Below are 20934 nucleotides of genomic sequence, written 5' to 3' on the forward strand. Positions count from 1 at the left end.
GTTCGAGGATGTATCAGCTGATATGATTAGCAGACACTAAGATCAATGAATCCTAAGCTGTCAATCCGTGGGCCTAGATCGATATCCGCCCCTCATTCCTGTTTTCCTCTGGATCATTGCTTATCCCAGAAAGATTATCAAAACATTCAATCATATCGACCACATCCCAGCGGTTCTGCAAGACTAGCCAGACCCCATTTCTAACCTTTCTTTTCTCCTAAACCGTTCAACTGCGTCCCACCCATTGATCCTTATTGGAAGAAGACGGTGACGGTATCGAACTGGTGTTTCTCCAGCGACATCATGGACGCTTGAAATGATATAATCAACATGCCTCTACCGTCTTTTTTGAGTCGGCATTAACTTGCCTGTGCCTGTGCCGCCGACATCTTCACCACCGGCGCTCCGTGATTGTCCACCTTGGGTCCGTAGAACGCGTTCGTACTGGAATGATCCCATGAGTCATGGTCGAAATCGGCTGCGGAGATGTTAAACACGCAGACATTATTGTCGAGCAGGAGAATCGGATCGGGATTGTCTCAAAAGGTTTGGAGGATACAGGATACATCAAAAGAAGTAGACAAAGTCAAAAACCGACAGTAAGACACGAGCTTCACAGGACAAGATGGATGCAGCTTCCCGGAAAAGTCGTCTTCGTTGGGAAAGACAGCCGGTAAGAATGTCGGCTCTGACGGATTTAGGTATTCCATGAGGTTGGTCAAACTTTTGGTGAGTCAGTAACACGATTTCGTGCTTGTTTTCGTTATCAAGTATCACGCACATGCAGTATTCATAGCTTGCCAAAATAGCCTCATGAACACGAAATACGGGGAGGCCCGTAGACGCCGTAGAGGAGACGATAGTGAAAGATGTTGATCACGCCCCCACAGGGACGATGAGTCTTCTCTCCCAAAGTTATTCTCATGGGGATGGAAGGCGAGTCTAGGCAATAGTGGTGGATGGTGAGGAAAAAAGTAAGGAGAGATTTGAGGGAAATTGACTCATTGTGGTCATTACGGTTCGGCAGAGAATCTGAGGCGATGATTGGGATATCGACACTGTAGGCTACATCACCATGAACATGAGCGATTTGGACGGATAGGTGTAGACATACTAAAGAATCTAGACAGACAGGGAGTATTGAACAAGGATTGAGATACTCACAAAAACAATCCTTTTCCAACTGATAGATCTAAAGCCAAGGCCGAGCTCACAAGTCTGCCACATTAATAAGTACAAAGAATGAAGCATATGATCTTGTACGACAGTGTATCTCCACCCAGGAGTAACGATTCGGTGAAAGAGTGATCAGGTCTGATGGAGGAGGTGAATTCGATAGTATAAATATGAGAGACTTCTACCTGTCAGCAGGAATCATTCACTATTTATACCATGGTATAGATCGGGATTAAATGGGATGACGGAAAGAATGAATACGCAACTTGAAAAGGGAATGGTATCAACCATGTTATTCGACTCAGGACCACCAAACCGAATATTAGTCCCTATGCCTATGTTGTCAGATACGTCGTCGTCATAAAAACAATAACACTAATTCAGTATTTGTGACATTGGATGATGATGATGTCGTTGATTATTCGGATTGTGAGGATCAAGTGGTATGGGCGGGAGGAGATGAAGAGAAACCCACCGAAGAAAAAAGTACCTACCGAAGTGAAAATTCCCGTGAGCCACGAAATAAAAATTACAGGTGTACCATGTACCTAGGGATGTGAGCGAGTTCAAAATAGGTAAGAAGCTAGAGTTGTTAGGGAGATGAAAGAGAAGGATAGGGAAGGAGGTCTTCTACACGTTGAGGATAATAAACACACTGTAAAGGGGTCCCTCTTGGTCATATCTACCGCTCATTCCATGGGACAATACGTCCGTCTCCCACATCTCCATGTCGCCGAGTAAGTCGTATAAAGGAGCAGAAGCTCCATGCCCCGTATGGGATACCTCCAACAAGAGGCGACGCCAAAAAGAGAGGGTAAAAATGAAAACCCGCGAACAAAGATATATCATCCATCCACGGAGAGAAATCTTAAAAAGTCAGATAACACCAAAAGATCGAGAGCTCATAAACCCACATACAGTACCTCTCCTTTAGTCGGAAAAGCCCAAAACCTGGCATGGAGAAATCCGAGGTGGAAATTGAAACAACATGTTTGATGATTATTCTGAAAGTTGGTCGTCAGCCTAGCAGCCTAGAGTTAGAAGGGAAAGTCTCAAGTTCACATGAGTCTACTAAACACGAGATACTTATTACTCGGACGGGGTAGAGAAACAGATATGAGATATGGGTCAAGTACTTACATCTCGGACAGGGTAGAGTCAGATATGGGTGATAAAGAGTATGGATGGAGATTTGACGAAAGAGTGGACATACCTCTCGGTGGACGAAGGAATCAATTGACTAGATATCAGGTTATCGAGAGGCGATTGAGATAGATTGTGTGGATGAGCAAAGCATACAAGGTAGATAGAAGAGGTCGGTATAAGGGAGAAGCACATTCAGGACAGGGTGGGTGGAGCATGGAAGAAAGAGGAAAGAGGAAAGAGGGGAATAGTGAGGCTGTCCTACATATACTGTCCTCCATATACTGTCCTACATGCTACGTGCTACATGCTACATGCTACATCCTACATGCTACATGCTACATCCTACATGCTACATGCTACATCCTACATGCTACATGATACATCCTACATGCTACATGCTACATGCTACATCCTACATCCTACATGCTACATGCTACATGCCACATCCTAGACGTCCACTCCGACCACCTGCCACACTCAAAACATTCATTCACGTACCACCGGGGTTTCAGTAACACCGACCACGCGGATATACACTCGGCTCATCGACTGCCACTTTCACCTCGACACCTTTTGCCGTAATCCCGACCAATCCTCCCTCATCGTCATCCCCACCGTCACCACCGTCACCGTCACCACCGTCACTGACAACCCCCCTCCCCCAGCACACCCCCCCCCCACCCCCCCATGTCCTCTACCATCCTCTCCGCCGTCATCTTCTACCTCTTTCCCACCTTGCTCCTCCTCTCTATCATCCTCTTCTTCACCCTCACCGTCCCCCTCCACACCACATCGCAACTACGACGCCCGGCGCACCCTCGACCACACCGTCCGCGCCCTGTCCGGCCTCACCACCGTCTCCAGTGTCGACATTTCCCGCTTGCGCGTCCCCGCCGTCACCTTTGCCTCCGATGATCACAGTCTGTCCGTGTTGGAGGACTCCCTCGCCAGCTGGCCTCGCCCTTGCTCGACCTGGTGGTGGTTCTGGTGCTGGTGTTGGCCGTGGGGAGCGACAAAGGGTCTCCATCGAAGGGTGTGCAAGTCATCCTTGAGGCAGCCTTACGACGCTCTACCTCTCACCACGGTGTCAACAGAGAATGATGTGGATCTGGACACGACGACGTGGTTGAACCTGGTGAGTGCCGTGGTGGCCCCCGACGTCCCTTGGCTGACCACAGCCCGCCGAGAACATTGCCCATCGCTACGCACCCGACCACTCGGGCAGGTTCAGGTCGCCTCAGATGGCAGGCCGTTCGGGAGAATGCGATTTTGTCTGGCGGTATCGAGCCCATGACCGCGGCGGCCAACATGTGGTCGGAGAGCAGGAAGATGATGAGCCTGCCAGAGGACCGTCTTGGGCCATTGAGAGTAAAGTCAGGGGAGCTATACGAGGTATGTCCTTCTTTGCTTTCATCCACCCCTTCTCCATCTCTCTGATCTTGCACCCTTCTCGTGTATTTCTTTTCACCTCGTGCTCTTCTTCCGCCCCTCAAACCCACCCACGCTTCTCTTCTGCCAGAATCTCTTGCTCGACGTCCGCTCTCCCCACTCAGACTCCGAAGAATGCGTCGGTCCAGACATCTCACCTATCAGGAGTCACCGCCGCCGTCTACCTGTCCCTCCGCTCCACCGGCACCTTCCACCTCAACGTCATCCGTCGTTTATCTCCCGATCACGCCCACACCGAACTGGACGATGATTTCCTCAACGCGGGCGGTCTGGAGCTGGAAGATTGGGACGATGTGAAGGCGAGGGTGAGGTCGACGTTGACTCAGGTCGGTCTCTCTTTCTCCCCTATGTCAACATCACTCCTCGGACCTGTCATCTCTGCTGGCTACTTGTTCTCACCCGTCCCCAAGGTCTCTTCTCTTCACTGCCCGCACATTGTCTCGTAGCATCTCCCGGCCTCTTGGATATGTTTTGGATATGTCCGTCCTTGTCATCACTCCCTCTGTGTCTCTCCTTCTCCCTCCCTCTCGACCTCACTGTCGCCAAGGATTCGTCACGAGCCCTTAGACTGATCAAGACTGAACCCACGGTCCATGGTGCCATGCTGCGCGTGACGACGCTGATGACATCAGATAGCCAACGAGTTCAACAAGTCGACTCACCGCTACATAGTTCTCCACGACAGAGACACATACCTCCTCTTCCGACGGTCTGAAACGTTGGGTACGATACTCGTCAGTGCACCCATCACCAACCTCGGTCTCTTGTTCCCGCCTCCTCATCTTCCTCGACCCCGACCCCACTCTTTTACGTTTTTCTACCGTCTCCTCGGCCTCTCCCGCTCGACCGACGAACCGAGGTCACTGCTCGTACATCGACCTCTCGGACTGTGGCTCGCGTTGATCCTCCACTGTCGGGACGTCAATCTTGGGAGGGCTGACCGAATTGCCCAAGCGGTTCATGGACGCGGTGGTGGTGGTGGCCGGGGCGGTGCACGAGGGCTACAAAGTGGGAGGGATGATCATGGCGAGTCGGATGGTGATGAAGCATTAGTACGTCGTGAACGTTTATTTTCCCCCTGACACACCTCACCATCCTCCACCTCCAAAGCCCATATTCACATGGTCAGAAATCAGCACTCGCCTCAATATCGTCCTGGCGCACTCGCCCCAGTCACACTCTCACACCGTACACCACCACCGACGGACGGTCAAACTGATCTATCCATCTCTCCTTGTCCACAGTCCACAGCTTGACATCTCCCTTGCACCCGGAGACGTTCATGATGTGGACGAATAATACCTCTCAACAGCCAGGCTAGACACTGACCGGATAGACGAGGCGAACCGAACGGGACCCGATCTTGCGTGATCCGCCTGCTCACAACACTCGAAACAGGTCAAGCAGGGCGAGTCTTGCTTCAACTCTTCCGTGCATGCTCAATCTCTACTGACCCATCAGACACCCCGAACGTTGCGCTCTTTGACATCATTGATCTCGCCCGCCTCAAACCGGTTCACAAAGACGAGGGCAATCTGGACCGATATACCTGAGCATTCCGAGTTGGAACATGTGAGTCACAAATTTCTTTTGCCCTCACAGAGACAGACCAGCTGCCGACCGGTCCTCTTTATTCTCTGCCATTGCAGGTGTCCCGTCACCTTTTGCTCTTCACGCTCTTGTCCCATTGAAAGCTGCCCCACGACGCTGACCGCCAGTCGCCCGTTTCCCCCGCAGTGAGCGATGATTCGTCCGTGTCTTCGACACAACAAGAGGTCTCTCAGTGGCCCAAACAGATTCCGGTATGCAGGTTCCCTCCATCTATTGTCTCGTCGCAGGTCCCCACCTCTTCACCTAATTTCCCATCGTTTGCGTACTTGACCGTCTATGTCTCGCAACCTGGCGTAGCAGCTTGCCATGTCGGTCGCATACCTGACTCACAGTCATCGATCCATCTCTCCCTCTCTCCTTTTGACACGTCCCGTTTCCCTTTCAAAGCCGGCATTCTCTCTGTTGTCGCCCCCGACTCGGATCATGACTCGACATCAACCGCCCCGGTCGTCCTCGGGCCGTACGTCAACAGCGGTCGGATCTGGGATTCTTACTCTGCCACCCTGATCCCATCTCGTCCCTCTCTGTCTCCTCCTTCCCGTCATGGACCGTCATGGTCTCCTCCCTCGGCCCATTCCCGCTCGTCGCGCTCCTCCGACCCGCCCACGTCCACCCGCCTCGTCGCCAAGGTCTCTTCGCCTGACCCCATGTATGATCGACCTCGTGGGATCCCCCGTGTGACCGAGCAAGAGATTGTGTCCGCCGTGAGACGCGAGACGGAAGCTTACAGCCGTCTCTCGCCGCTGCAGGGAGACTGTGTAGGCCGCTGGTTGGGTGTCTATCGAGGACAGCTCGTACGTCTCGGCACCGGACATGAATCAAGTTCATGGGAAGTCATGTGTGATGTCTGGGTATGCCTGATGGAGGATCTAGGTGGTGAACCCAAGGGTGATGAGGTCAGGCGGTGAGTGTGCGAAGTGTCCTCATCGTTGTCCCTCACCTGATCATTCTGTTCTGGTCCTCGCATGTTTTTTTTTTGTGATTGTGCTGACGCACTTCGCAGAGCTGCCGAAACCATCCTAGCGTCGTACGCCGCTATCCACTCTCTCGGTGTCATTCACGGTGATGTCGGACGACGACACGTACGCTTTCCCAATCATGCTCATGCATCCGGTCTAGCGACCATCATCGATTTCTCGGATTCACAATGTCATCCCGTCGACCGTCGGCGGAGGAGCGTCAAGGGTGACGAGCCAGGGCCAAGGGCTAGGATCCAACAGGCGAGGAAAGGGAGAAGAGGAGAGCACAATGTGTTTGAGGAAGAAATGCGAGCGGTACGTCACCTGGTGGGAATGTGACCCGAGACGAGTCGGACAAGACACATGGGGTCACTTTTGCCTAGCTGCTTGATCGAGTGGACCTGTTCACCTGCCACGGATTGGGAGCTTGTGCCCATCACAGAGAGAGAATGTCCACATGCATCATAATACCACAGTACCAAGCATGGGTGTGTGAGTAAACTACCTGTGGCGGACGGCAACGCACGGTAGACACGACTTTTGCACACCCCAAATTCATCCGTTTTGACACTTTACCCTTGATCTCTTCACCATCTCTTCACATTCTCATCTCGTGCATACAGCAAAGCATGTCCTCACAAGTCTCTGACTACTGGACTCCTTGAACGGTCACAAAGTTACACCACCTTCCATACCTGATTTCTCTGTGATAGCCATCTGTGATAGTCAAAGAACACAACAATTGTCCTTACCACTCAAAGTCGCAATTACTATAGATAGATCATTGTGCAATCCCCTTTCTGATAAACGCTCCAACAATGCACATCTCGATGAACATCAGGAAGCTGTTCTCATTGTCCGTACCACTCAAAGTTGCAATTACTATAGATAGATCATTGTGCGACCTCCTTGCTGATGAACGTTCCAACAATGAACATCAGGAAGATGTTCTTGTCGAGCGAATTTCTTGAACCCTTGGAAAAACGACGACATTACCCCACTCGTGCTATTCTGCACAACGTGACATATGAGATTCGTGATACCCTGCCTGCCTTCCAAGTGGACCCACTCAACATATGAGATTTGTGATACCCTCCCTGCCTTCTAAGTGGGCCCACTCAATCATATGAGATTTGTGATACCCTCCCTGCCTTCTAGCAAGTGGGCCCACTTGACATATATTATTTGTGATACCCTCCCTGCCTTCTAAGTGGGCCACTCGATCATAAAGATAAACTCGGGTGTATGAAGGTATATGGGATGAGATTGTAATGACCAGACGTCGGAATAGTCTGCGTCGATGAGCTGTGACAATGGGGCCTTGTAGGGAACAAACCTAGTAATGTAGTGTATCAAAGAGATCGGTAAGATCAATGAGATGTATGTCAAATGATATAACTAAGGAAACACAAAATACATTCGACAAGACATTGCTGAGAAAAGACTACGTCCTATATACTAAAAAGAGCGCGGGATGATACCGATAAAGAGCATACGTAGTTCGAAGTGATGTCAAGGTAGAATAGCAGAGAAAGTACGATGATAGTTGCCAAGACGGAGATGTAAAAAAGGGGAGTGGTGTCAAAGGATTGGTACCAGGCGTGGTACGAAACGGAGTAAGTCCGGTAGCGGGAATGTGAGACGGAGACGGGAACAGGAAATGGATTACGACTACCAGGTAAGGTTCCCGTGATCGCGTGATCCTGACAGAGATGGAGCAATCGCGGACATACAGCAGAGTACCGACCGATCTTTGGAGGAGTACTTTGTACTTTGATATAAGGCCGCTTGATTCATCGATTGCCACAAAGATAAACTCGGGTGTATGAAGGTATATCTAGCAAGTGGGCCACTCGATCACAAAGATACACTCAGGTGTATGAAGGTATATGAGATGGGATGGAGAAATCACTGACATACAGCAGAGTACCAGTACCGACCAATCTTTGGAAGAGTACTGAGTACTTTGATATAGGGCCACTCGATTTATCAATCGCCACAAAGATAAACTCGGGTGTATGAAGGTATATGGGATGGACAAATCATGGACATACAGCAGAGTAACGACCAATCTTTGGAAGAGTACTTTGATATAGTGCCACTCGATTCATTGATTGCCACAAAGATAAACTTGGGTGTATGAAGGTATATGGGATGGAGAAATCGTGACATACAGCAATCTTTGAAGAGTACTTTGATATACTGAGTCTGGTGGTTCTATTCTCCTCATTGAAGAATCACTGATGATGGTAGCTAGAGAGACAATGTACTGAACTGAATATTGGACCCGGAAGGGATCTTTGACATGGATGAGAGAAGGGCTTTATTCATTGGGCAAACTAGATGAAAAAACACATATAATGCCTCTGGAGGAAGCAATCAAGTCAGATCCGGCAAAGACCCGTATAGACGGTTCCTGACAATTCCTCACACCCTCATTGCTGCTATCTGCTCTGATGGTACTAATCTTCCCCCTGCCCTCATCTAAAAGGGTACCTACCGTCAAGTATGCGAAAATTGGGACAGCTGAAGTACTACCAAACAACAATATTTTCATGACGGCCTCACCAAAAAGGTAGTCGGACGATAGATTTGGTCTTTTGATGGCTTGCCAAGAACTTTGAAACTAACTACCTCACTCAAACACCTCCGGCTTTGACTTTTGATAAGTAGATGGACACTCTAATCATGTCAACTACTCATTTTTTCTTTGTGACTCCCTGCGGATCACCATAAGTATCCTTCCCCTTTATAGTGCACATTGACTTTAGCCTCTTGATGGTGGTATTTTCACTCCCCTCTCTTCACACTATACAACAATCACCACCCAGATCTCCATTGCCTGGGATGGACGAGGTTGAAATGAGTAAAGCTATCTTTTACATGATCTTCAAGCAGACATGGGCAAAAGGCACTCTTCCACATCAAACATCCAACATGCTTGTCAACAAACCCGGTATCTATCCACATAATCGCCCAAAATCGTATTGGATGCAGTATTTGTCCGTACAGCAACTCCACCGCCAAAACATCAAACAGGATCTTCAATCCACCAAGTTCACCTCTGTGTCCCTTGGAATCGATCACATCTTTCCCACGCCCAAAGAATCTACGAGAATCCAGGGGTTTTATTGGAGTAGTCAGTTATTACTGGAGGTTTGTGCCCAACTTCTCAAAGATTGCTACAACAATCACCTACTTAACAAGGAAGGATGCGCCGTTTGTGTGGGGGGCAGAATAGGAGTCAGCTTTTAGAGAATTAATGGCTAGGATGTGTACTGCGCTGGTGTTAGCTCACTTCGATCCTACTTTGAAGACAATATTACTGTCATACATCACCTACTTGCCACCTAAGATAGTCTTTTCCCGTGTTCCCACACTTGAAACACATCTGGAACACTTCCCCTGACCCCCTTTGGCTTAGGTTTATTGTTCTTGATCTCCATCAACAATCCCTATTGTCATCTCTTACACTCCCGCACATGAAACACCTACCCCTGAACCCCTGTGCCCTTAATCTATTGTTTCCCTGTGTGTTCACATGCTTGACACACTTACCCCTGGACTCCTGTGTCCTCTGTCTATTGTTCCTTGTCGCACACATGAACCTGTAACAGTTACCCCTGGACCCCTGGGTCCTTTGCCTATTGTTCTTAGTTTCACATGTCAGGATTGCCAATTCTCTTGAAGAGGATTGCAAATATGTTTAGCAGTTCTTCCGTAGCTTATTGTTGTAGTTTTGCAGTTCAGCCTGTTTTGCTGTGGATATAAACCCCCTCCAAACAGGTTGTTCCCCACCTATGAATCTCTTGTTGAATCTCATTCTCAACTTGTCAGTCCAGTCAGATCCAGCCTGACATCTTGCAGTTCCCTCAGTTCCCTCAGTTCCCTCAGTCCCTTGTCAACCTCCGTATACTCCTCAAGCTCTGCGAGCCAGAGACAAGTATTGGGTTACAGCCCCATCTCAGTCACCTTGCCTATCCCTTGGGGATTAGACCCCGCCCGTGACAATTACAAGCAGATGTGTTGTTCTTCGGCTGGGGTTTCATAATTTCACAGATCAATACAGCTGGTCAAGAACACCCAGTAGCCATCAAGTCAGGCGTGTTCAACACGGCCCAATTGAATTACAAGGTAGGAGAAAAGGAGTTCCTTGCTGTAGTTGAGGGCTTCCAAAGAAGAAGGCACTTACTGCTACAGGTAGAAACCACAGTCCTTATCGACCATCTAAATCTCACCTATTGGATGGAACCAAAACAGCTCGGCTCACACCAAGGTAGGTGGGCAGAAGAGTTAGCTAACTTCAGATTTAAAATGGTTGATTGGCCTGGAACTCAAGCAAGCCTTCCAGACGAACTGTCCAGACGGGCGGATTATCACTCAGGAAAAGGAAGTACTTTGGTACAAGAGAGTAACCTTATTCAAGGCCTACCAAAGCTCGGCAAAGTTGACGCCACCACGTCCGAGTTGCGCCACCTCCTTTGAGCACTACAAGGGACGAGAGAGGTAAAAGAGAATGACCTTATCAACCCCATGGATCTGATAGTTGGAATCCAGAAGGACGAAGAGATAAAGGAGGTTAAAGAGGAACTACTAGGAGTGATCTGTGCTAAGTGTTCTCATCCGGCGTGCTGCGATAATGTGCAGGAACCTGGATCAATCACAGAACTACACCGTACATAGTTCGCAATCCCCCTTAATGTGTTGTGGTGGATGGACCTCAAGGGGTTTCCTCACGTTCAACAGTTACACTTATGTGCCGAACTACGCCAATGCTTGACTAAATATTTATTCAGTTTCAAAGATTCTATACTATTCGAATTTGATTAAACCCATGTTGGTGTTACCCCTTGCACCAGGCATGCTCCCCCGTGGTGGGACATCTTCAGGGGGCTAATTAAAGGCATTCTGACACCATCTCAAAAGGAATCAACCCAAACGGTTAAGCTCTTGGAATTCTATTCAGTTTCAAAGATTCTATACTATTCAAATGTGATTAAGCCCACGCTGGTGTTACCACTCGCACCAGGCACGCACCCCCGCAGTGGGACAACTTCAGGGGGCTAATTAGAGCCATTCTGACACCATCTCAAAAGGAATTGACCCAAATGGTCAAGCCCTCGCAATTCTATTCAGTTTGAAGAGTGACGATAGGACCAACATGCAGTTAATCATATACAGACTTTGAAAGGGTGTCAGATTGTCATAAGTGAACCTATTGAGCCGCTTGTTTTGGTCCCGGGGTTTGAGTACAATGAGCTATTTTGTAAAAGTGAGCTGATTGCTTGTGGGTGTGCCTCAATTGAGTGGTTGGACCATCCTGCATTGGACAAAATGAAGCGGTTCCTAACCATTGGGCTGGTCATGGATTCACTGTTCAGGCATGGTTCACTCATCGTGCCTGAGGGATGTCAGGGCTGTCAGAACTGTTCTCAGGCCTTTTCAGAGTCATTCTGAGACTGTCTCAAAAGGAATCAACCCGGTACGTTCAGTTGTACATGACGATTTGATGCATCTGGAGAAGGTACTGAGATGAGAAGTTTCGATGTTACAAAGGTACTACGACGTGGCATTCCTAAGATTCCAACACGTTCAGCCATGTCCATTCTGTTTGATTTCGAAATCCATGTACTATTGAAGTTTCAATAAGCCCAGGTGCGTGTTACTGCATGTGCCTGAGGGAACTCAGGGCTGTCAGTCAGCTTCAGTCACGTACTTTGGCCCAATCTGAGACTGTCTGAAAAGGAATGAACCCTGTACATTCAGCCGTGTCGATTCTATATGATTTCAAAATCCATGTTGTATTGAAATTTGTATAATCCAAGGTGTGTGTTGCTACTCGTGCCCTAGGGAACTCAGGACTGTCAGATCAACACTCAGGGCTTTCTACAGTCATTATGAGACTGCCTGAAAAGGAATGAACCCTGTATGTTCAGCCGTGTCGATTCTATATGATTTCAAAATCCATGTACTATTGAAATTGGTTCACTCCTTTGCTGCAGATGAACTCTGCAAGGTCAATCAGGGCCATTCTAAGACTGCCTCAAAAAGAATCAACCCGAACGGTCAAGTGCTTGGAATTCTATTCAGTTTTGAAGATTCTATACTATTCAAATTTGATTAAGTGTCATGAATTGACATCTCTGCTCTTGTGCACACAAGGCAGAAAGGCCAAGTATTAGTTTTTTCATGTTTAGTTCTGCTCTTATGCCTTCAAGGCTAGAGACCTGAACCTTTAGTTAGCTAAGTTATCCTCAGTTAGTCTGCCTGGTATGGCATTAGACCAAAGACTTCAGTTTAGTTAAAGTTAAGGCAAATCGCGGTTTATGTTGTCATACATGCTTCAGCATGTGGTCAACAGTGTATTGTACACATCATGTCGCAAAGACCACGCAGCTTTCTGATTCATGGTTCAATATACACATGCAATCGAGAATCACGACTCTTTCCTACGCAGGATGACGCACATCCCAGAATGGACTCAGACATAGATATACACCCCATATAGTTCTTACATAGTTTCTTTTCTTCAGCAATGTATCTTTTCAATTCTCTTAACCTTGTTTGATAAGTCACTCAGTCGGTTCTAGAAGAGTACTTTGGGCACAATACATTTTCACTTCCTGCACAATACTGCCACCAAGTCACGTGATATTTTGGGCTTATCAGTCAGAAACAATGCCACGTGTATCAAAGCACGGACCACCCTTCCACCTCTCTGCACACACGTCAAAGTCATGAACCTGTCTTTTTTTTCTGTCCAATATTCATAATGCATCTCTTCTAAAAACAGCATAGATGTGTAGAGAAAATCTGTCTCTATCAGCACCAGAAGAGTTTACTTAAAAAAGCAAAGAACTCACCAAAATACATCATCTCCTCTTCAACCCCTCTGTCCGCCAGTGAAATCCTGTTCTCCTGGCCTATACTCGCCAGGGGGGAATTCCTGTCTCATATCACTGTTCCTGGCGTCTAGGACAGTCCTTTCTGCGAAGTTTGAGCCATTTCCATGTCCTTCCTGAACATACGGTGGTGGATAAACAGGTGGTCAAAAGGCAGGTGGAAAATTTGAGTAATTTGGTATAGGCGGGTAGGTAGGTGGCCTCTGGTGATTATTAGAGGGCCCAGGAGCTCCTGGGACAAAGTGGGGAGAAGGATAGAAGGGATAACCATGATATTTAGGTATTATCTGCATGAATCAGCCGGGAACATTCATAGATCAGCCAGCAGAAGTGGTAGGACAGATTTCAATGTAATGCGTACTGGTGGAAGTGTCCCCGCTATCTCAGAGGCTGTCCTCACCATCTCTGCAGGCCTCTGTGTCATCACAGAGCCCTCATTCATCGTCCTTCCCCTGGAATTTCCAACCTCTGCTTCAATCCTAGCTTGTAATTGTTCCCTCGCCGCCACGGCTTTCTTAGCCCCACACATGTAGCTACTTGCATGTCGCTTGATACACAGGTCACACTTAGGCTGCTGAGGACGTGCAGGAGTAGACTGCTTGGCCTGAGTGAGGATTCTACCTGTAGTAGCCCGTGTGGGGCCAGTATTTGAAGCTTTTGAGATTCTAGATCGTTTCAGAGGGGGTGAAGCAGTAGAGGGTGGTTCAGGAGGTGTGAACATTGGTGTAGGACGAACTATGGTGATTCCTGAGGCTTGGGTAGCAGGCTAAGAAGGAGGAAACTGTGATGCAGAGGCCCAAATGGCCTGACCAGCCCGAAGGCCAAGGTTGATAGGTGGATCAAGGACAAAACGATCTGAAGATGAATCCCTGGCCTTGAATTCGTCTTCAAGTCGGTAGACACCAGTGGCCTAAAAAGCAGTTGGTTGACTGTGGTTATTGGTGTCTTCAAGGAGCTTTTCAAACCCGTTGTGTGGTAGCAGTCTCCAGTGCTGATGTATCTTGTCTATTGTGAGGACACCGTCCTGCTTGATGATGTCGACTATTGTATGAGCACAGGGCAAACCTGTCGAAGCTAAAAAGCGTCCTGAGCAGGTATGAGTCGCATTGGGTTGTCCAAGAAGCTTGCTAGCAAGTCGAATTTGATGCTCGATCTCGCTAGCAGCGAATCTTGAGATATCTCTTCAAATAATACTGAGTACTCTGTCCCCCAGAGCAGCTCGCAGTCGCTGCTGACCATCTTGCAGTGTAATCTGATCCCACTGTTTCTCCAGGAAATGATGTGTCTTCAAAATTGCATGCCAGAGAGTACCTGTATGAGTCTCTAGGTAGTCTTTTAAAGCCCGATGTTCACCCTCATTGCGAGAAGTTGTGTGCTGGTACAGATTACGATTTCTGTTGGTAAAAGCATGGGCCCATTTCTCCCTTGAATCAAGAAGTCGTTCTAGGTAGCAAACTGCAGGGGCGTGAGCAAGTTTTAAATATTGAAGACATATCTTGTCCATCCCCTGCTGAAGCTTAAATTCGTCTTTTGCAGCTACCACTTCATTCATCCACATATCACCAAACTGCAATCTTGCTTTTACAGGATCCTCCTCGTCTTTAAAGCATGTTGCTTTATCACAGGTGTTTTTGATATTTTCTCGTAGATGCCATGTGCAGAGTTGCTGTTTTACATTGAGGAGGTGAATTTGAAGGGCGTTTGCTAAGGCTACTTCTCTGTCGGTTATAACGACCTGAATTCAACGAGGTAGTGGCCCCATGAGTTCCAGGAGTCTTTTGATAGAGATGTCATACCAGTCGGTTGTCTCTCGATCAATGAAAGCAATCGCTGCAGTAAAAGTGAGGTTGGCTGCTGTCATACCAGTAATATGAAGCAGTGGATGACAATAGCGGTTGGTTTGGTAGGTGCAGTCCATCATGAGAACAGTGGGGTATTGGTGTAGTAAAGCTCGAGCCTTTTCAGTTGTGTAAACCAAACCCAAAGTTTCGTGGTGGCTATTGACTAAGCCTTTGAAAAGTTGTTTCTTCTTTTCTAGCGAGATAAAAAGGCTTTCAGTCACAGTTCGTCCTTCCTGACGGTTCTTTTCATACCTCCATTTGAAGTTATCTACATCTGCAGGGGTCAGGAGGGGTTTATCGGGGTGTTCTTCAAACAGATCAATGATCTGGTGGGGTTTAAAGCCTTGATCGATGTATTCGTGCAGTAGTCTCTTGATTTCAGGGGTACGGGAACTTTTTCGAAGGTGTGACAGGAGTAAATTCTTACTGGTGGGTGTCATGATTATTACATATCGTGGTGAGAAGGACAGGACGAAATCCATTGGCCAGAGTGTCTTCCTGGTCAACTCTGGATAGCTTAAGCTTGTAGGGACAGTCTGTTTTCTGAGTATGAGGCTGACGCTGGCGGATTTGATCATATTGAGAGGAATGTCCTGAACGATATTCCCCGCTGCATACGCATTTTTAAAACATCTATTGAAGTTTTTGGTTGCTGGAGCTTGTGACCAATGCAAAACCCTTGTCTTTTGCTATATTAAACAATTTATCTCGAGCTGTATTAACATCTGGCTGCGGGGGAAGGCGTAGAGACTTGTGAACAAGGTTGGAAAGACGTTCATGTGGACCAAATTCATCCTCATCAAAGAGGGTCAATTCTTCATCGTCCTGTGAGAGATTTTCAGAGTCAACTGGATCTGACTGAGCGGATAAAGGGACGGGAAGATCAGAGTGGCTTGAATCTTCTCTGATCTCTCTTAGAGGTGTAGAAGAGGGATCAGGAGAACGTGTTTGCTGAGTTTCGGGTATTAAGACGATGGATTCACTGTGCTCAAGTTTGAGGGGAGGGAGGGACAGTGGAAGGCTGAACTGGTGTTCCTCATCGCTGGAAGTATCATCTATTTCGATAGCTTGAGAGGCAGACATGATTTAGGTTGAGATTTGGTGTTTAAAGACTGAAAATATGAGCTATGACCTTGGGAGGGGGAGACAGACATACCGAGTGGCCAGTGAGCAACATGTAACTCTGTATAAGAGGTATCCTTATATGTTTTCTGATGTGAATTTGTGTCACGAGACCAACTAACCAGCATTGGGACGATATAACAGTGCCCTTCAGAGGCAGTGGTCTAAACCACTGTGCTAAAAGGCCTATTAACCGGCGGTTACTGCATACCGCCGGTCGCTGGTTAAATACCCAACCCATCCTATCACTATCACTATCAAACTGTCTTGTCACTTCGTGACATTATGCCTTCCCTTTCAGCCCCATCTGGGGCCCCAACAGGGAAGGGTACGATAGGCCGAAAACTTTCTCCGAGAGGGAGGTTTTCCAAGTAGGGACTGAATTTGACCCAGCCCACCCTGGGAGTCGAACCCAGGATCCTACCCGTAACCGCCGGTTAATCTGTCACGAGACCAACTAACCAGCATTGGGACGATATAACAGTGCCCTTCAGAGGCAGTGGTCTAAACCACTGTGCTAAAAGGCCTATTAACCGGCGGTTACTGCATACCGCCGGTCGCTGGTTAAATACCCAACCCATCCTATCACTATCACTATCAAACTGTCTTGTCACTTCGTGACAATTTGGGTGCTGGTTCAGATTCTGTTGTAGGTTTGGCTGTAAGTGATGTCCTGTGAGCTGCGGGTGATGATTATAAAGAAGTTTTACTTTGATGTTGAATGAAAAGATGTTAGATCGTGGTGGTTTACACACACGTGGCATTTTTTCTGACTGATAAGCCCGAAACATCACGTGACTTGGTGGCAGTATTGTGCAGGAAGTGAAAACGTATTGTGCGCAAAGTACTCTTCTTGGTTCTAACCCAACATCTCAGTCTCCTCAGAATCTAAGGCAGTCATCAAGCTCTACAAGCCAGAGACTAAAACCCCTCAGTACCTAAGGCAGTACTTTGCTACCGCAGTCTAGCCGCAGGCGTGACATTAAGCCCACGTGGGGGTTACCCCTCGCACCAGGCACGCTCCCTTGCTGTGGGACAACTTCAGGGGGCTAATTAAAGCCATTCTGACAATATCTCAAAAAGAATCAACCCAAACGGTCAAGCCCTTGCAATTCTGTTCAGTTTCAAAGATTTCATGCTGGCCAAATTTGATTAAGCCCACAATGGTGTTACCCCTTACACCAGGCACACTCCCCTGTCATGAGACATCTTCAGGGGGCCAATTGAAGCCATTCTGACACCATCTCAAAAGGAATTAACCCAAACGGTCAAGCCCTTGGGATTCTGTTCAGTTTCGAAGAGTGACAATAAGCCCGACATGCAGATGATCATATACAGATTTTGAAAGGGTGTCAGATTGGCATAGGTGAACCATTTGACCTGCTTGTTTTTGTCCTAGGGTTTGGGTACGCAGAGCTATTTTGCAACAGTAAGCCTAACGCTGATGGCTGTGCCTCAATTGAGGGGTTAGACCGTCATGCATTGGTGTCACAACCCTGCGACCTCAGTTGTGACATCAGGTTATAACCGGATCGCAATCATAGGGCTGATTGTGATATTGTGCCTTTTAGCGCAGTGGCTTAAGATGTCACATGCATGGCCAGTGTATGGCCTGGTGCTGGTTAGCCAGGTCGTAACAATTGGACAAAAAGAAGTGGTTCCTAACCATTGGGCTGGTCATGGATGCACTGTTCAGACATGGTTCACTCCTTGTGTCTGAGGGATGTCAGGGCTGTCAGAACTGTTCTCAGTCCTTTTCAGAGTCATTCTGAGACTGTCCGAAAAGGAATGAACCCTGTATGTTCAGCCGTGGGGATTTGATATGATTTAGAAATCCATGTACAATTGATATTTGAATAAGCCCAGGTGGGTGTTACTGCTTGTGACTGAGGGATCTCAGGGCTGTCAGTCAACTTCAGTCACCTACTTTGGCTCAATCTGAGACTGTCTCAAAAGGAATGGACCCCGTACGTTGAGCTGTGTTGATTTGATTTGAGCTGTGTTGATTCGATTTGATTTCAAAATCCATGTACAATTGAAACTTGAATAATCCCAGTAGCACACTACTTTTTGTGCTTACTGTTATCGATCTGGGGTGCAAGTACATTGAGCTATTTTGGCTGTGTCCAAAGAAATGAACCCTGTATGTCCAGCCGTGTCGCTTCTATTTGATTTCAAGCTCCATGTACTATTGAAATTTGAATAAGCCCAGGTGCATGAGACTCCTTGTGCTCTTTGTTTGCAGCGCAGGAAGCGAGTACGTCGAGCTATTTAGACTGTTTCAAAAGGAATGAACCCTGTACGTTGAGCCTGGTCAATTCCATTTGACCTTGGAATTCTATTCAGTTTTGAAGATTCCATACTATCCAAATTTGATTAAGCCCACATTGGTGTTACTCCTTGCACCAGGCACGCTCCCCTGCTGTTGGACAACTTCAGGGGGCTAATTGAAGGCAATCTCACGGTCTCTCAAAAGGAGTTAACCCAAACGGTCAAGCCCTCGCAATTCTATTCAGTTTTGAAGAGTGACAATAAGACCAACATGCATTTGATCATTGACAGACTTTTCAAGGCTGTCAAATTGTCATAGGTAAACCTATCGAGCCGTTTGTAGTTGTGGCAGCGGTGAAGTACGCTGAGCTATTTTGTGCGGGTACAATGCAGGCTTGGGGCCGTGCCTCAATTGAGGCGTTAGACCATCATGCATAGGATAAAATAGAGAGGCTCCTAACCATTGGGCTGGTCATGAATGCACTGATCAGACATGGTTCACTCCTTTGCTACATATGCTAATGAAAGCCATTCTGACACCATCTACAAAGGAATTAACCCAAACAGTCAAGCCCTTGGGATTCTGTTCAGTTTTGAAGAGTGACAATAAGACCGGCCTTCAGCTGATCATATACAGACTTTGAAACGGTGTCAGATTGTCATAGGCGAACCATTTGACCTGCTTGTTTGTGTTCGGGGGTTTGGGTACGTTGGGCTACTTTGGCTCAATCTGAGACTGTCTCAAAAGGAATGGACCCCGTACGTTGAGCTGTGTTGATTTGATTTGAGCTGTGTTGATTCGATTTGATTTCAAAATCCATGTACAATTGAAACTTGAATAATCCCAGTAGCACACTACTTTTTGTGCTTACTGTTATCGATCTGGGGTGCAAGTACATTGAGCTATTTTGGCTGTGTCCAAAGAAATGAACCCTGTATGTCCAGCCGTGTCGCTTCTATTTGATTTCAAGCTCCATGTACTATTGAAATTTGAATAAGCCCAGGTGCATGAGACTCCTTGTGCTCTTTGTTTGCAGCGCAGGAAGCGAGTACGTCGAGCTATTTAGACTGTTTCAAAAGGAATGAACCCTGTACGTTGAGCCTGGTCAATTCCATTTGACCTTGGAATTCTATTCAGTTTTGAAGATTCCATACTATCCAAATTTGATTAAGCCCACATTGGTGTTACTCCTTGCACCAGGCACGCTCCCCTGCTGTTGGACAACTTCAGGGGGCTAATTGAAGGCAATCTCACGGTCTCTCAAAAGGAGTTAACCCAAACGGTCAAGCCCTCGCAATTCTATTCAGTTTTGAAGAGTGACAATAAGACCAACATGCATTTGATCATTGACAGACTTTTCAAGGCTGTCAAATTGTCATAGGTAAACCTATCGAGCCGTTTGTAGTTGTGGCAGCGGTGAAGTACGCTGAGCTATTTTGTGCGGGTACAATGCAGGCTTGGGGCCGTGCCTCAATTGAGGCGTTAGACCATCATGCATAGGATAAAATAGAGAGGCTCCTAACCATTGGGCTGGTCATGAATGCACTGATCAGACATGGTTCACTCCTTTGCTACATATGCTAATGAAAGCCATTCTGACACCATCTACAAAGGAATTAACCCAAACAGTCAAGCCCTTGGGATTCTGTTCAGTTTTGAAGAGTGACAATAAGACCGGCCTTCAGCTGATCATATACAGACTTTGAAACGGTGTCAGATTGTCATAGGCGAACCATTTGACCTGCTTGTTTGTGTTCGGGGGTTTGGGTACGTTGGGCTATTTTGCAAATGTAAGTTGAACGATTGGGGCTGTGCCTACTTGAGGGCTTAGACCATCATGCATTGGACGAGATTGTCACAAACCATGTTGTGAGATCCCTGATAACTACCATCACCAACCCTCCTTTCACCATCACCGAGCCACTATCCATCATCAACCACCACCCGAGCCACTGAGACCGTCTACGGCAAAGTTGCAAGAACCTAAAGGGTATTTGTCATGACAACCCCGCCTAGCGAAGAACTACGGCGAGTTTAGGAGAAGGAGACTGAGAGAGGCAGAGCAGAGTGGAGGAAGTTGGGCGAAGTGCGGCTAAGCTACATTCAAATTGAGATACATCGCCATCAGTAGAACAAAACCCTAGTTAGAGTAACTACGCCTAAGTACACCGTAGTTACACTCCTTTTGACGTCTGCTCCCTCCTGGTTGGGTGAGACATTGACTCGGAAGTGCCAAGTTAGCCGAGGTTTGTCGACCATTGGTCCATTAGAGAGAAGTTATTCGACGGGTGTGACACTCTCTTCATCCTTTTACATCACTTCATCATCAACTCTTCTCTCTTCATCACTCGTCCACCTGCTGTCTTTCCCTCAAGACAGCCGGGCATAACAGAGAGCCCCCTTCTTTCGCTACTCTCCCTCCTCTATCCTCTCAATATTGGCCTCCCTATCCTTCC

The 20934-nt window shown here is 47.5% G+C and overlaps 3 protein-coding genes across 3 annotated transcripts; 2 read left to right on the plus strand and 1 right to left on the minus strand.

Annotated features, from left to right (window-relative positions):
• Positions 1-464: 464 nt before the first annotated feature.
• TREMEDRAFT_66427 (uncharacterized protein) lies at positions 465-1064 on the plus strand (the record flags this gene model as incomplete). The annotated part of the gene is made up of 3 exons (XM_007008472.1): positions 465-673; positions 702-729; positions 954-1064. 3 exons carry the CDS (start codon positions 465-467, stop codon positions 1062-1064), a joined length of 348 nt encoding a protein of 115 aa, XP_007008534.1.
• A 1945-nt stretch (positions 1065-3009) lies between these two features.
• On the plus strand, positions 3010-7233 carry TREMEDRAFT_66428 (uncharacterized protein; the record flags this gene model as incomplete). Its single annotated transcript, XM_007008473.1, has 12 exons — positions 3010-3151; positions 3274-3355; positions 3376-3457; positions 3501-3714; positions 3916-4097; positions 4404-4823; positions 5233-5343; positions 5490-5573; positions 5715-6286; positions 6386-6656; positions 6818-6833; positions 7055-7233. The coding sequence occupies 12 exons, from the start codon at positions 3010-3012 to the stop codon at positions 7231-7233; spliced, it is 2355 nt and encodes a 784-aa protein (XP_007008535.1).
• An 8484-nt stretch (positions 7234-15717) lies between these two features.
• On the minus strand, positions 15718-16167 carry TREMEDRAFT_66430 (uncharacterized protein; the record flags this gene model as incomplete). The annotated part of the gene is made up of 1 exon (XM_007008474.1): positions 15718-16167. One exon carries the CDS (start codon positions 16165-16167, stop codon positions 15718-15720), a length of 450 nt encoding a protein of 149 aa, XP_007008536.1.
• Positions 16168-20934: the final 4767 nt, after the last annotated feature.

The sequence above is a fragment of the Tremella mesenterica genome (assembly GCF_000271645.1).
Source record: "Tremella mesenterica DSM 1558 unplaced genomic scaffold TREMEscaffold_22, whole genome shotgun sequence".
NCBI lineage: Eukaryota > Fungi > Basidiomycota > Tremellomycetes > Tremellales > Tremellaceae > Tremella > Tremella mesenterica.